The 16013-nt window shown below is 34.1% G+C and overlaps 1 protein-coding gene across 2 annotated transcripts in view; it reads right to left on the reverse strand.

Annotated features, from left to right (window-relative positions):
- Nucleotides 1-16013, reverse strand: part of LOC123537951 (uncharacterized) — an 83464-nt gene that overhangs the window by 61723 nt on the left and 5728 nt on the right. The window contains exon 1 of one of the 2 annotated variants that reach the window (XM_045321906.2): nt 11383-11943. The exons of the other annotated variant lie outside the window; for it this stretch is intronic. Coding sequence (XP_045177841.2) covers nt 11383-11505 — 123 coding nt within the window. The 5' untranslated portion in view covers nt 11506-11943. Of the gene's footprint in view, nt 1-11382; nt 11944-16013 lie in introns of those variants that run through there. 2 annotated transcript variants of the gene reach the window in all.

Consider the following 16013-nt stretch of genomic DNA (forward strand, 5'->3'; position numbering starts at 1 on the left):
TATTGCAATCATAAAAATGTTTTCATACTTTGTGTCCTGCATATCATTGACTTTACTTTTTGTGCCCCAACCACAAATTTGGTTTTATCTTTGCGTCCAATCCTGGGGTTCCACACACTGATGACCAATATTTAAAACAATTGCAACTGAAATTTTACAAGATGATCATTATATATTTATATATATATGCCCTAAAATGAACTTTTTCTATGCTTTAGTGTGTTTTTGTTGTATTTTGTTATGTTTAAAGTTACACCGAAACATCTTTAGATCATATGGCAAATTTACAGTTTATCGGATTTTCATGATGGAGGAAGACCCAAGGTGCCCCTCCAGGTATTATTTCACGAAAATGGGGGAGGGTTGGGGGTATATCCTGTGTAGAGCCACCAATTTTCCGTAAGCTTACATGAAAAAAAACGTAAACAAAGATATGGGCCGTTTCGTGAGAAAACCAGTATTGGTGACATGATATATTTATTGCATAACCAGTAATTTAAAATACTTGAAAATCAGCTTTTATCTTATGTTCAAAACAAGAAACAAGTATACCATAATTTAGTTATCCAAGGCAAATCAAATCCTACCATATTTTACAAATAAATAGTGAAGATTATTTGTTCCTATTTACAGCTTTTTAAAGGTCAAAGAATGTTCTTCATGAATATTTTGTTATCTCAATTTTGATTTTTTGTCACTTATACACGTAATGTCATGGAACAACCCATTTATATCCTGTACTACAGTTATTTCCTCATACATATAACCTCTGCTTTCCACGGCTCAATAAGGAAGAACAAAGACGTAATTCATAATTGTGTTCATCATGTAAGACATGTGTGCAATTTGTCAGAAGATGTTTTGGTCCGATATCCTACCTGTATCAAATCTTTGGATTTTATTAGATAAATTGTTGAATACTTCAATGTTGCCAAAAAGCATTTGTTATAATTATTTCAGGCAGAATAGTACTGAACAGGAGCATCTATTTTATCAGACATATATGTTTGGTCTTACTCTTCGAATTTGTAAATGAGTTGTATTGTGCTACCACTAAAAATATTGAACGTTTTTACCAATGGACTGTTACTGCACGACATTTAATTTTCGATGTATACTCTCGAACACAATTGTATATATCTTTAGTAAGAAATATACATTTGGCGAGTACTATAACTAATGAGGAGCTTTTACATTGAAATTAGATATCTAAAGATAAAATATTTTAGTTGGTATTGGATATCTTTAAGTATATTTGAAAATTGCTTAATTGCCTCAAGGAGTTTAGATATTTCAAGCTAGTTTGATATGAAATTCGTAAAAGTAGTGTTTGTTTCAAGAGATAGTCACGCCCTCCATATGTTCCGAGAAGAATCCATCTCTGATTATAAACAAAATAAACACAACCAGAAATAAGCATTCAGTCTTTCCAACGTTTCCATTGCTTTTTATATTCGCTGGTACAAGGCCTTATTCTTTGTATTTGATTAAAGATTCTTTATCACACTTTCCTTACATTTGTAATGTTTTTGTTTTTTTTTTTTTTTGTTGGATTTAACGTCGCACCGACACGTGATAGGTCATATGGCGACTTTCCAGCTTTAATGGTGGAAGAAGACCCCATGTGCCCCTCCGTGCATTATTTCATCACAAGCGGGCACCTGAGTAGAACCACCGACCTTCCGTAAGCCAGCTGGATGGCTTCCTCACATGAAGAATTCAACGCCCCGAGTGAGGCTCGAACCCACATCGATGAGGGGCAAGTGATGTGAAGTCAGCGACCTTAACCACTCGGCCACGGAGGCCCCTTGAAACTATATATATCCTGTCATCGCATGTGATCTGCCTATAGCAATAAGCGCTTAAGAGCTTGTTTATATTCCTTGAAGAAGAAACAAACATATCATAAGAATCACGGATATTGTTGGTAAATATTTAATAAGAACGTAATTTGTCAGCTACAGGAGATCAAACAAAAAAAAACGATCTATATTACCAGATCAATATCCGTCATTTTAAAGGTGTTACTTGTCAAGACGAAATCAACACCAAAAGCTTTTCACTGAAGATTTTAACGTTTACAACATTACTTTTCGTAGGTTTCAAATATTTGCTAATAAATGACTTGTTATCTTCCAAATATCCTAATTGTAATATGTATGTTATAAATCAACTGATGCTCTAAAAAACATCTTACATAGTGGATGCCAATATCTGTAATGAAGTAACAGAGAACAGCACCAGTGGTAGCATACGCCACAAACAATTTATAATGTAGGCTATCGCTACCATTGACAAATGTTTGTATTGTTTCCTAATATTTTTTGTTCAAAGTTTGGAAACTCATTTCCTCCTTTTATACCTAGATATCTATGAATTGATGACATATTATGAATGAATGAACTGTCTACACTGTCACGATACGCTAACTTATGAATTATAAAGACGACTTTAGTTAACATGCAGTAACAATAATACATCTAAGACGGGCCAAACGTGAGAAAAACATTTACAAGAACGGATGTTTACAATACTTGATTACATATATAAATAAATGTTAGCACATATTTTATTTACAACATTGAAGTGCATACTAGATTCTATATCATAGAATAAGGAACGTTACACTATATTTATACTTTCTTCTAATTCAAATTATCTGACAGATGCAGGTTACGCTACAAAATGAATAACATTTTCACACTGTTTGTATAGAAGATATTTCAAACCAGAAAGTAATGAACCACCGGAGGTTTTTTTTTTTTTTGTGTGTGTTTTCAGAATTTTGCAACAGCTTCAGGGATCTTAATTGAGGTAATGAACCCGTAAAGACATTCGGCAATTTCCGTTCGTTTACGTATTCTCCGTACGCGGTTTCGGCATTCTGCGGTTGTTACGAAAATGGCCGAAGGATGTCGAATGAAAATTACGTAATTACACGGAAATTGCCGATTGTCGCTACGGGCCAATTACATTAACTATTACCTTAAACTGCCAATGTTGCCTATTGAACGAAGTGGATAACAAAAGAGTATTTGATTGTCTGTATGTATGCTGCTTTGGCTGTCCACAAAAAATATATCATGTGATAGAAAATTATTCAATACATTCTAATCATTTTAATTAAACTTGGTAATAGACGGAACATGCTGTTGATATAATATATAAAACAACAATAATTACGCTTGATTCAACGTATACAACAACACACATATATATATATATAAAATTGAGGAATTTGTGTTTATGTTCAAAATAATCAAGTTTTACTTCATATAAAAAGAGCTGTCGGGGGAAAGCAAAAATACACTATTCAAGACCAAATGTTCAGACCCTATATATCGATTCTTACGATCATGCAAGTGTGAAACAGTGGTCCCAGTACTTTTCCAATAGAAGTTGTGCAGGAGACACGCAGGAAAGACAATACCAGCACATGAAGGAATATAGTGGAACATAGTTTTACAACTATCAGAAAAAGAAGAAGGAAATGACTTGTATAGTTGCATGTATTTGTAAGCCATAGATATTTGTTTGTTTGCTTGTTTTGGGTTTAACGCCGTTTTTCAACAGTATTATTTCAGTTATGTAACGACGGGCAGTTAACCTAACTAGTGTTCCTGGATTCTGTACGGAGAACAAATGCCGTGCCCGTGAATCGAACTCACGACCCGACGATCCTTAGATCTGCGCTGTCTCTATTGAGTTGAGCGGATGGGCTGTCATAATACACAAAAGGACAAAACCGAAGTAAAACAATAGAACACAGTATCAAAACAAACCCATTCAAGAACACAGTTTTATGTAGTTTCAGCTCAAAAGTATGAATAAGCAGAAACAGACATGGAACACCGCCGCCAATCGCAAAAGTAAAAAAGAACGTGACCAAAATTATTAGAACTATTAATTCCTTATGTACTTCCTGCGCAGACACTCTTTGCTTTTATATATTCATTCTTGCTTCGATCTTCGATACCTGTCACGTATAAGGGTTTTTTTTGGTTCATTGTTTGAACGTGAAACGAGCCTATGTTCCAGTATTATAGCTTCAAACAATGAACCAAAACAGAATTGTATCATTTATTTATAACCAGAAAATAAAAAGCAGTATTAATTTCCCACCACAGCTATATAAACGTGTGTTAATAAATATCTGTTATACATAAAATATCTGAACGCACAGGATATATATTTTATCATGAAATTCTTGATGACTTTACTTTAAATCCGTGATTCTAACGCACATTCAATGTTGCTACACATCATTTATATACAAACATACATATAAAATTTAATTCATACAAATATATATAATATAACAAACACTTACGTTTCATATGTTAGTAGCACCAGAACGAAAAGAAAAACGGTACTAACGAAACGCCATGGTAACGGGCAGACTGATATCTGTGTAAGTTGTATGCATCATCCAATATTCCCAATTCCAATTATCAATACAAAAAAAATGTGACAGTTGAATTATTATGAAGAAAAATAACCCTTCCGATTTTGGCAAAAAGATAATTTACTCAATTGGCAGACCACACATAAGATGTGTTTACTTGTTTCAGCGTTATTGCTTCTATACAGTGGTGCAATAAATATCTAATTTGGAATGAAGAAAAAGGTTTTATTGGACTCAGCTGTGCAAGTAATGCATTGTTCATTATGTGAAAATATTTAAACTTTTTAGTTAATGCGGTTGTTTTATTTACTGTAAATGCAAAGCCACAACTGGTACAATAACCTCTTCGGAACACTTTCTGATTTCGGTATGAAACAATATTTGGAGATGTTTCGTAACATATCCAATAAATCTAAGACTGACCACTAACCAGTTATTGTTACAATTGATCCTTCATGTCACACAATTAATTCGGATGGGTCGTCAACTTGCAGATTTCGTTGAATAAACTAAATTTCATTCATGTTACTATTTGAAGGTAATAGAATCCGATTAAAATTTTCTTGATTTTTTCTTTTTTGGATTGATTATTAAGAGACAGGTTTTTCATTAGATTTGAAAGAAAAAGCTACATTTCTTATGTCTTGTGCTAACAGGAATTTGCCAATATACTTGAAACAGTGGTAACTCTTCACAAAAAAAACATTAGATTACAAAGATTAGTGCTAACGGAAGAAGTAAGTTATATATACCAATACTTAGAGACTGCTATACAGACAAATGTGCACAAAGGCACAAATACAATATTCCAAAATCAAAACTTACTCAAAATAGTTTCTTAAGAATGTCTGTTTGTTTACTAAATCCACTTATTTGTTAACAACAAGACCTGTCACTAATGGTGACAAATGCCCCGCAGCGCCTTGACCTTTGACCTAGTGACCCCAAAGTCAATACGGGTCGTGTAATCAATAAGTACTATCAGCATGTGAAGTTTGAAGGTCCTGGGTGCAGTGGTTCGCGAGTAAAAAGCCTTCATGAAAAAAGTTAACATTGGCTCCTGTGACCTTGACCTTTGACCTGGTGACCCCAAAGTCAGTAGTGTCGTGTACTCAATAAGTACTATCAGCACGTGAAGTTTGAAGGTTCTGGGTGCAGTGGTTCGCGAGTAAAGTGCCTTCATGCAAAAAGTTATTATTGGCCCCTGTGACATTGATCTTTAACCTGGTGACCCCAAAATCAGTAGGGGTCATTTACTTAATAAGTACTATCAGCATGTGAATTTTGAAGGTCCTGGATGCAGTGGTTCGCCAGTAAAATGCCTTCAGGCTAAAAGTTAACATTGGCCCCTGTGACCTTGACCTTTGACCTGGTGACCCCAAGTTAGTAGGGATCGTGTACTCAATATGTACTATCACCAGGTGAAGTTTGAAGGTCCTTGGTGCAGTGGTTCGCGAGTAAAGTGCCTTCATGCAAAAAGTTAACGTTGTGACGAACGAACGAACTAACTAATGAACGAACGGATGGACAGATGAAAACTAATATGCCTCCCTTCGGGGGCATAAAAATACGATTTTTATTTTCAAAGAACAAAATGTCTTGTAAGTAAATCTATTTTGACACCAGTTGACACGTCTCCCTCCCATCTTCGTACAAAATGACAGGCATTACACCAGCGGAAAACACGGATAACGCATTAGTTAGTTACCCAATAAATATAAAAGTAAAGGTATCTGGAATATGTCTGCTTGCAGATGATGAAATATTCCAGACAAATTTGACATTAACGTATAGAATATGTTTAAAGAGAAAGGAATCCCTGTCTTGCAGGGACATGAGATAGAGTTGCATGAACAATACTCTAAAAGTACGGTTTAAATGTAGTACATTACAACAGTTGCGTCCGCGGGCAGTTCCGAACAGATAAGGTCTGTAACCACAGCCGGAAAATTAGACTTTTGTCTTTCCAAGTTGTTCATTACTGTTTATAAGACTGTAGTCTTTTTCTGTATGTGATAACGTTTGTTAGTCAAATATGTTTCACATTACAAATTTTATGAAAACTATGTATATACTGTTGCTATTTCTGATATTCATTTCCTGTAATGCGTTTGCAAACTACATACAATTGACTTTTCGTCTAAAAATAAGTATACTAAATAGCTGATAATTATTGATCAGATAATAAATATTTAAGATCATAATATTTCAGCTTCAGCCTAGTAAAACAAACTTCGTATCAGTATCCTTCTAGTTTCAAGAAGTTTGTATATTTAGTAAATATATTTGCATTTTCATCATTTCATCATCGATGTTGTGTTCTTTCCAAGCATAATGCTTAATAGTTTTGAATCGAATACAGTGTTATCTCATAGAAATGGTAACCTACAGTGTGTCGGACTATATAAAATGAAGTTTACTGCCTCCGGTTATCCTAATTAAACATGCTATTAGTGTATGTCTTAAAATAAATTGGTTTCCTAAGTATACAGAATGTTATACTGTAATTCTTACGGCTGCTAATATCTGACATGAAGAAACAGGAAAGAGTTGTCTGTTGCCTGTGAACAGTAACAAACACTAAAACTAATAAATATTGTCGCTTTTATCTGCTTTTGACAATCTGCATTTCTTTAACGATATTTGTCTTTTGCAAACCTTGACTGACTGATTTAAGTTTAATTACGGTCCATCCGCCCTTTCAGACACAAGGAAGCATATAAATTGTGTTTGAAAGGGCGGATGGACCGTAATTAAACTTAAATCAGTCAGTCAAGGTTTTGCAAACCTTTGTACAGTTTGACGTTTTATATCTCAACATCTAGATATTCATATCATTTATGAATTAATCAAATTTCTTCCCTGTCGGGGAAACATTCACTCATGAATGATGAAAAAGCAATATTTAACCCAATGTGAAAATGATACCGAACTGTGAGACACAATTCTCAACAAGGTATTTTTTTAAACATTTGAAATGCATTCTCTTCGAAAAAATGTGATATTTTAATTATTGTTTTATATGCAACAATTTTCATATTTGGATTTCAATAACAATACAGCTTTAAGCACAATCAATATAATTTCATTCAGAAACAATATATCATATATCTAATCTAAGGAAAGTCAGACGACAATATTCACTTGGCAATATTTACATTCGCCCTATTCTTTTCCATTGAAAATTATGACGTTCAGTTCGTATGAACAGCAAAAAGAAAGACGCGAAGATTAAGTGATGGCTGCTTTGTGATAACTGAACGCGTATAGTCAGGGAGCGTGTGTGTGTGTGTTCGGGTTTAACCTCTTTTTCAACAATTTTTCAGTCATAATAGTCAGGGACAACGTTCCTTAGATGACGTCGCAGTTGTTCTGTCTGGTGAACATAATGTTCGGGAAGCTGATTTTAATATTAAATGCCACAAAATATGTGCAATTTATAATATTATCTTCTTTACAAATGGAAAGGAAATATAATGTAAATGTAAGAAATGAAATTATTTTTTCGGTGTTCATGCGAAATGAACGACAGAATAGGATCGGCAAATTAAACAAGAATCGCTAGCGCGATTCATGGATTTGCCGATCCTATTCTGTCGTTCATTTCGCATGAACACCGAAAAAAAATCATCATTACATTGCTTAATTACATGTTACATTAAATTCAGAATACTGTGACCAACATCTTTTTATCAATGTAATTTCATTCAGAAACAATATATCGTATTTCTAATCTAACTTAAGGAAAGTCAGACGACAATGTTTACTTGGCATTATATGTAACATTAAACTCAGCACACTGTCAACCAACATCTTTTTGTTAATTAATTACAGGATTTAGGTGAAAAACGTGATATGTAACAGCGAATTTTATCTGGTAAAATGTCATTGTCTTCCTTGAATAGACGAAACTCCGGCTATGGTTTGCAAATGACACTCAGGTTCATTTAAAAATTCTTCTGTCTTAAAAATAATTATGTGATTTGTGAGTTTGTACACGTGTGTGATAGGTTACTTGTTTAGTGGCTGAAAGCCACCCTAAGTCCATGAACATGTCCATTGAGGGTGTCACAATGTCAGCTTTAAGGATTACCGTAGCAGCATAATTTTGCATAATGTTACATAGGAAACAAATCAGAAATTACTTTATTTATTTCTTTATGAAGTTTTAAGCTTTAGATAGCATTTCATAGTTTTAAACAAATCTGACCATTTGTATAGGAAATCCCGATAACAAACACTACCCGCTATTAAGACCATTTTATAAACGTTGGTGGTCTCATTAGCAGGGTCATGTAAAACTAAATTATAAGCATCATTCTTATCGATAATGTTTTTAAATTTCAATTAGACATGCAACTTTTAGATTGTTCAAACAACTACGCTGTCACGTGCATGCAGATGTAAACAATTACCATGTTAAATTGTTTATTGAATATCATTAATTAATATTCTCAGTAGTGTGCATGTATAAAGCCTCTTAAATTCTTCTTATCGGCGTAAGTAGAAAAATATACACCAACAGTGCACATTTAAATCAATTAACAGACCCACACTATCGACATGGTGATGCACTAATCAGTATACGGTAAGCTTAATTGAAAACGACTTTAAGATTTCTTAAAGGTAATGAGGTTTCTGACTATATTTCATTAATCGATTTTGTATTCAAATCTTTCTTGCAATACAATAAAGATATTCTATTTGATAAAGCTATGGTACTGCACGTGGCGAATAAAAGGTATCAGAAACACAGTAGTAAAGATAGCACCAATGTTATAAATTGTTTCTGAAAAAAAATCCAAGGAAACACTGCCGAAAAGCTTTCTCTTATTAATACTTTTTTCACCATTTTATTATCAGGTAATACTATGTTAATTTTATAAAGAAAAGAAAGGTAAGGGTAGATTTCCCTGAAGCACAGAGCACCCCAAACACAGCCATAGAACCTTGCATCGCAAAGTACCCACAACAAAAAGATGCTGTAACGGAAAAATATCACGCTAATTCTAAGACATTATTTGAATTATGTTTTGAAATCATATTTTGACTCTAGAAATATAGTAACTGTGTCATTTTAATAAATTTACTCACAGGTTGCCATTAATTCATAAAATGATTTTCATTTCCGTAAGCCGAATGCAACTTATCAGTTATTTGCTTCTATAAAATCAGCCGGTAATACATAGTTGAACTGACACTGGAAACTTCGACGCACTTTGCAAAAGCAAATGAATACGTGTCTTTGCTTTATGTCATAACGTTATTAGAGATACCAAGACCAAGCGTTTTGAAAAATATTCAAACCCATTAATTGATTGGATATATTAACTTTTTGATTTTCATTTGACGTTTTCAAAGAAGTTTGTGTTAGTCAAATACATTTTATTATTATTTTTTGTTGTATTTTGTTTTGTTTAAAGATACACCAAAATGCTTTTAGATCACATGGCAAGGTCCTAATGTGTCCCTCCTGGTATTATTTCAGGTAGGGGCATTGGGGGGAGCACCAATTTTCCGTAAGCTAGCTGGATTGTCCTTACATGAAAGATTAACTTAAACAAAGATATGGGCGGTTCCATGAGAAAACCTGTATTAGTGAGATGAGATAATTATTGCATATAAGTATTATAAAATACTGGAAAATCCTTTTTTCTCATGTTCATGCAGAAACTAGGAACTAGTATACTGTAATTTAGTTATCTAACGCAAATCAAATTCTATCATATTTTACAAATAAAAAGTAAATAAAATCTGAAACGTAGATCTCTCGGAAGCACCGAGAACAAGGCAAACAGTGAAAATTGCAGACTCGTTTTGATTCTGTTCATGAGCAGTAATGGAAAATGCAACACTGCCCACGCCCCATAGCATTGGCTTAAGCAGTATTCAATCTTCAAATCTAAATGAGTTGAATTCAATGATCCCGGAGGACCCGAAAATATAACAACACTGTGATGAAGCCTCGGGGACTTTTTACGGCCGCCACACAGCACTTAACACCCGCTGTGGTGGAGTAGATAACATCTGAAAAGTAGATCCCTCGGAAGCATCGAGAACAAAGTTAACAGTGAAAATTGCGAACTCTGTTTGATTGAGTCTGTTAATTTCTGTTACAAATAAATAGTAAACAAAATTTATACAAATTTTCAAATTTGAAAAGTCAAAGTAAGTTTTTCATGAATATTCTGTTATTTCAATTTTGATTTTTTTAAGTCACTAATACAGGTAATATCATGGAACGACCCATTTATATCCTGTTCTACAGATATTTCCTCATATATGTATCTTAACATAACTGTGAATTGCTTTAAACGGCTCAATTAGGAAGAACAAAGACGTAATTCATAATTATGTTCATTATGTAAGACATGTGTGCAATTTGTCAAAAGATGTTTTGGTCCGATACCCTACCTCTATCAAATCTTGAGATTTTATTAGATAAATTGTTGAATACTTCAATGTTGCCAAAAAGCATTTTTTATAATTCTTTCAGGCAGAATAGTACTGAACAGGAGCATCTATTTTATCAGACATATATGTTTGGTCTTACTCTTCGAATTTGTAAATGAGTTGTATTGTGCTACCACTAAAAGTATTTTAGTAAAAGCTGGGCATTAGATATTTTTAAGTACAGTACAACCTCTCCAGAGCGACCCTCTCTTAAGCAAAAACCTCTCTATAACAACATCATCAAATTGTCTCTATGCTGAAATACACTATCAAATTTACCTCTCCAGAACAACAACCTCTACATAACAGTCAATATTTGTATCTCCCAAAGGGTGTTGCTCTACAGAGGTTACACTGTATATATGAAAATTGCTTAATTGCCTCAATGAGTTTAGATATGTCAAGCAAGTTTGATATGAAATTCATAAAAGTAATGTTTGTTTCAAGAGATAGTAAGAATGTTGTTTTTAAAGGAAATGAATATCCGTCAGTGGAAGTGTTGTATAGAAAGAATCTAAACTTACTGTTTGAGTGCAGTGCATAAATACAGTCACGCCCTCCATATGTTCCGAGAAGATTCCATCTCTGATTATAAACAAAATAAATACAACCAGAAAATAAGCATTCTGTCTTTCCAACGTTTCCATTGCTTTTTATATTCGTTGATACAAGGCTTTAGTCTTTGTAAGTTTTTTTATCACACTTTCCTCACATTTGTAATATAATGGAAGCTATATATATATCCTGTCATCGCATGTGATCTCCCTATAGCAATAAGCGCCTCTGAAACACGGAGCACTATTTTTCTTCTTAAAATTTAAGAGCTTGTTTGTAATCCTTGAAGAAGAAACAAACATGTCATAAGAATCACGGATATTTTGATAAATATTTGATAAGAACGTAATTTGTCAGCTAGAGGAGATCAAACAGAAAAAAAAGATCTACAATGTATATTACCAGATCAATATCCGTCATTTTAAAGGCGTTACTTGTCAAGAAGAAATTAACACCACAAGCTTTTCACTGAAGATTTGAACGTTTACAACATTACTTTTCGTAGGTTTCAAATATTTGCTAATAAATGACTTGTTATCTTCCAAATATCCTAATTGCACATGCAATATATATGTTATCAATAAACTGATGCTCTATAAAACTTCTTACATAGTGGATGCCAATATCTGTAATGAAGTAACAGAGAACAGTACCAGTGGTAGCATACGCCACAAACAATTTATAATGTAGGCTATCGCTACCTTTGACAAATGTTTGTCTGTTTCCCAATATTTTTTCAAAGTTTGCGTACTCGTTTCCTCCTTTTATACCTAGATATCTATCAAGTGATATCATATTTACATGTCTGTCTACACTGTCAGGATACGCTAAAACAAAGACAAATATCAAACAGGGAATGCCACGTACCAAAAACGCAGCCTCCCCAAAACGAAACCCACAGCACGCAGACGCGCACACCACAAATACACACACACACATATACATACACGCGCACACACACAAAGCCAACACGTTAGGACAAAACGAACAAACAAAGAAACACAGTGGGGCACCGCCTTGGAACGGTCAGTGGCAAAAACACCACGGGGGAGCTTAAACCGGTTTATGGTGCGCACCCAACCTCACTCTTACCCCCACCATGTAAAACGACTTTAGTTAACATGCAGTAACTATAATACATCTAACACGGGCCAAACGTGAGAAAAACATTGACAAGAACGGATGTTTACAATACTTGATAACATATATAAATGAATGTTAGCGCATATTTTATATACAAAATTAAAGTGCATTGTATATCATAGAAGAAGGGACGTTGTGCTACACACACCACACTTTATTTATACTTTCTTCTAATTCAAATTATCTGACAGATGCAGATTACGCTACATAGTTAAAACATTTTCACACTGTTGTGTATAGAAGATATTTCAAACCAGAAAGTAATGAAACGCCAAGTTTTTGTTGTTGTTGTTTTTGTTTTATTTTGTAGTTGTTGTTGTTTTATTTTTTTTTTTTTTTTTTTTTTTTTTGTATTTTCAGAATTCTGCAACAGCTTCAGGGATCTTAATTCAGGTAATGAACCCGTAATGACAATCGGCAATTTCAATTACATTAACTACTACCTTAAACTGCCAATGTTGTCTATTGAACGAAGGGGATAACAAAAATGTATTTGATAGTCTGTATGTATGCTGGCTTGTCTCTCCACACAAATATATCATATGATAGAAAATTATTCAATACATTTTCATCATTTTCGATGAAGCTCGGTAATAGACGGAACATGCTGTTGATATTATATATAAAACAATATTTACGGGTGGTTTAGCGACAAATTGTAAAATAACATACATATACATAAAATGCGGAATTGGTGTTTATGTTAAGAATTATCAAGTTTAACTTCATATAAAAAGGCTGTCGGGGTATCCAAAACCAAGTGTTCATACCTTATAAGTCGCCTCTTATGAACATGGAAGGGTAAAAATGTGGATTCAGTGTTGTTATATTTCTGGTCCTTCGGGATCATTGATTTCAACTCATTTAGATTTGAAGATTGAATACTGCTTAAGCCGGTGCTGGGGGGAGTGGGCAGTGTTGTATTTTACATTACTGCTCATGAACAAACTCATTAAAACCGAGTCTGCAATTTTAACTGTTTGCCTTGTTCTCGGTGCTTCCGAGGGATCTACTTTCCAGATTTTATTCAATGCTTTCCAAACACAATTTATCCAGGAGACACACGGGACTAGAAGAGCAAAGAAAAGACCAACACATTAAGGAACTCAGAAACAACTATCAGAAACAGAAGAAGGAAATGTCTCCTGTATAGTTGTATTTATTTATATAAGTAACAACGGGATGAACACTTTAGTACTAAATTGCGTCAGCGGTATTTGTTTGTTAGCTTGTTTTGGGTTTAACCCCGTTTTTTAACAGTATTATTTCTGTCATGTAACGGCTGGCATTTAACCTAACCAGTGTTACTGGATTAAGTGACGCTACAAACCTGTTCTCCGCAAGTAACTGCCAACATGTCCACATGAATCAAAGGTGGAGGACGAATGATTTCAGACACATCGTCTTTTATCAAATCGTTACGAAGAACTCGCGACTCCTCGATCTGTGTGTGTGTGTGTGTGTGTGTGTGTGTGTGTGTGTGTGTGTGTGTGTGTGTGTGTTCGAGTTTAACCTCTTTTTCAACAATTGTTCAGTCATATAAACGATGGTGTCTACTTGTAGCAGTGAGCACAATGCCCAACTTTATAGTGCTGCCTCACTGGAATATCACTCCGTAGACACGTCGCATGATACCCCACCCAGTCACATTATACTGACACCGGGCTGACCAGTCCTTGCACTATCCCCTTAATGCTGAGCGCCAAGCGAGGAAGCTGCTAGTACCATTTTTTACGTCTTTTTATGACTCGGCCGGGGATCGAACCCACGACCTCCCGAACTCGAAGCGGACGATCTACCATTAGGCTACCGATCTGTAGATCTGCGCTCTCCCTATTGAGCTAAGCGGGCGGGCAGAAATGATACACAAAAAAAAACAATGACGAAGTAAAACAATAGAACACAGTAACAAACCAAACACTTTTAGAAACACGGTTATATACAGTTTAACATATATCATAGGCTCAAAATAATGAATAGGTAGAAATAGACATGGAACCGCCGCTAATCGCAAAAGTAAAAACAAAAAACGTGACGAAAATAAGATACCAAAATTGTTAAAACTGTTTATTCGTTATGTACTTCCTGACCAGACACTTGCTTTTATCATGCAACTACAATGCAATGTGCCTGATATCACTTGCCTGATATTTTATTTTGTTATCAGGTCATTGACCTGATATCAAAATTAAGCTCCTCCCATATTGACGGACTAGTTTTTACATCAGTTTCCTTCCAGACTGAATTTTATTACAGAGTCCAGTTTCGATGTTGCACAACTTTTTTTCTAGATAGATTCTGTAATATCAACAAATTTCCTCGAATATGGTTGTCTCTAATTTTATCACACAGACAATAGCAATGAATGACGTCATTGTGAAACGTTCATCATGACATCACAATATTTACATGGATCGATTCTTGGAAAGGTTTACAATACACAATTTTGACAATGTATGATATACTTATTCTTTATTTATGCCTTATTTAAGGCATGCACATTTTATTAAGTATATGCAAAAGTGTTTGTGTTAATTATTATTCTTGAGTCAGTTAATTATACTTCTTTGATCAGTGTAAATTTAGTGATTTTAAAAACTTTAAAGTCAGGAACTGGAAGTGAAATTTTCAGCGCTTTGGACATGTAGTGAGTCAAATGTTGTATAATATGGAAATAAAGCATGTTCTGGTTTATTCAAGAGGATGATTTTTGATCTTTACGCAGGTAAGAAATTATTTCATTCTTATTTTTTTTACAAGAATATCAGAAAGTCAAAAACATTGTCGGTTCCCTCACCCCTTCCAGCCCATATCAGCCTCGACCTGATAACATTGATATCAAAAGACAGTAGCCTGTTATTCTCTATTTATATAATTCATAATTGCTTCAATACCGGTCGTGTAAAAGGTTTTTCTTTGTTTCATTGTATGAGCGTGAAACGAGGATGGGTTTCATTATTATAGCTGCAGACAATGAACTAAAACAGAATTTATCATTTATTAATAACCAGAAAATAAAACGCAGTATTCATTTCCCACCACAGCTATATAAACGTCTGTAAATTTCTTATCTGTTATACATAAAATATCGGATTGCATATGGGATATTTATTTTATCACGCAATTCTTGATGACTTTACTTTAAATCCGTGATTCTAACGCACTTTCAATGTTGCTACACATTGTTTATATACAAACATACACATAAATTTAATTCATACAAAATATATATAATGTAACAAACACTTAAGTTTCATATGTTAGTAGCACCAGAACGAAAAGAAAAACGGTACTAGCGAAACGCCATGGTAACGTGCACACTGATATCAGTGTAAGTTGTATACATCATCCAATATTTCCAATTCCAATTATCAACACAAAAATCGTGTGATCGTTGAATTATTATAAAGAAAAATAACATTTCCGATCTTGGCAGTAAGATAATTTACTCAATTCG

This window comes from Mercenaria mercenaria, chromosome 18 (assembly GCF_021730395.1).
Source record: "Mercenaria mercenaria strain notata chromosome 18, MADL_Memer_1, whole genome shotgun sequence".
Taxonomy (NCBI): Eukaryota; Metazoa; Mollusca; class Bivalvia; order Venerida; family Veneridae; genus Mercenaria; species Mercenaria mercenaria.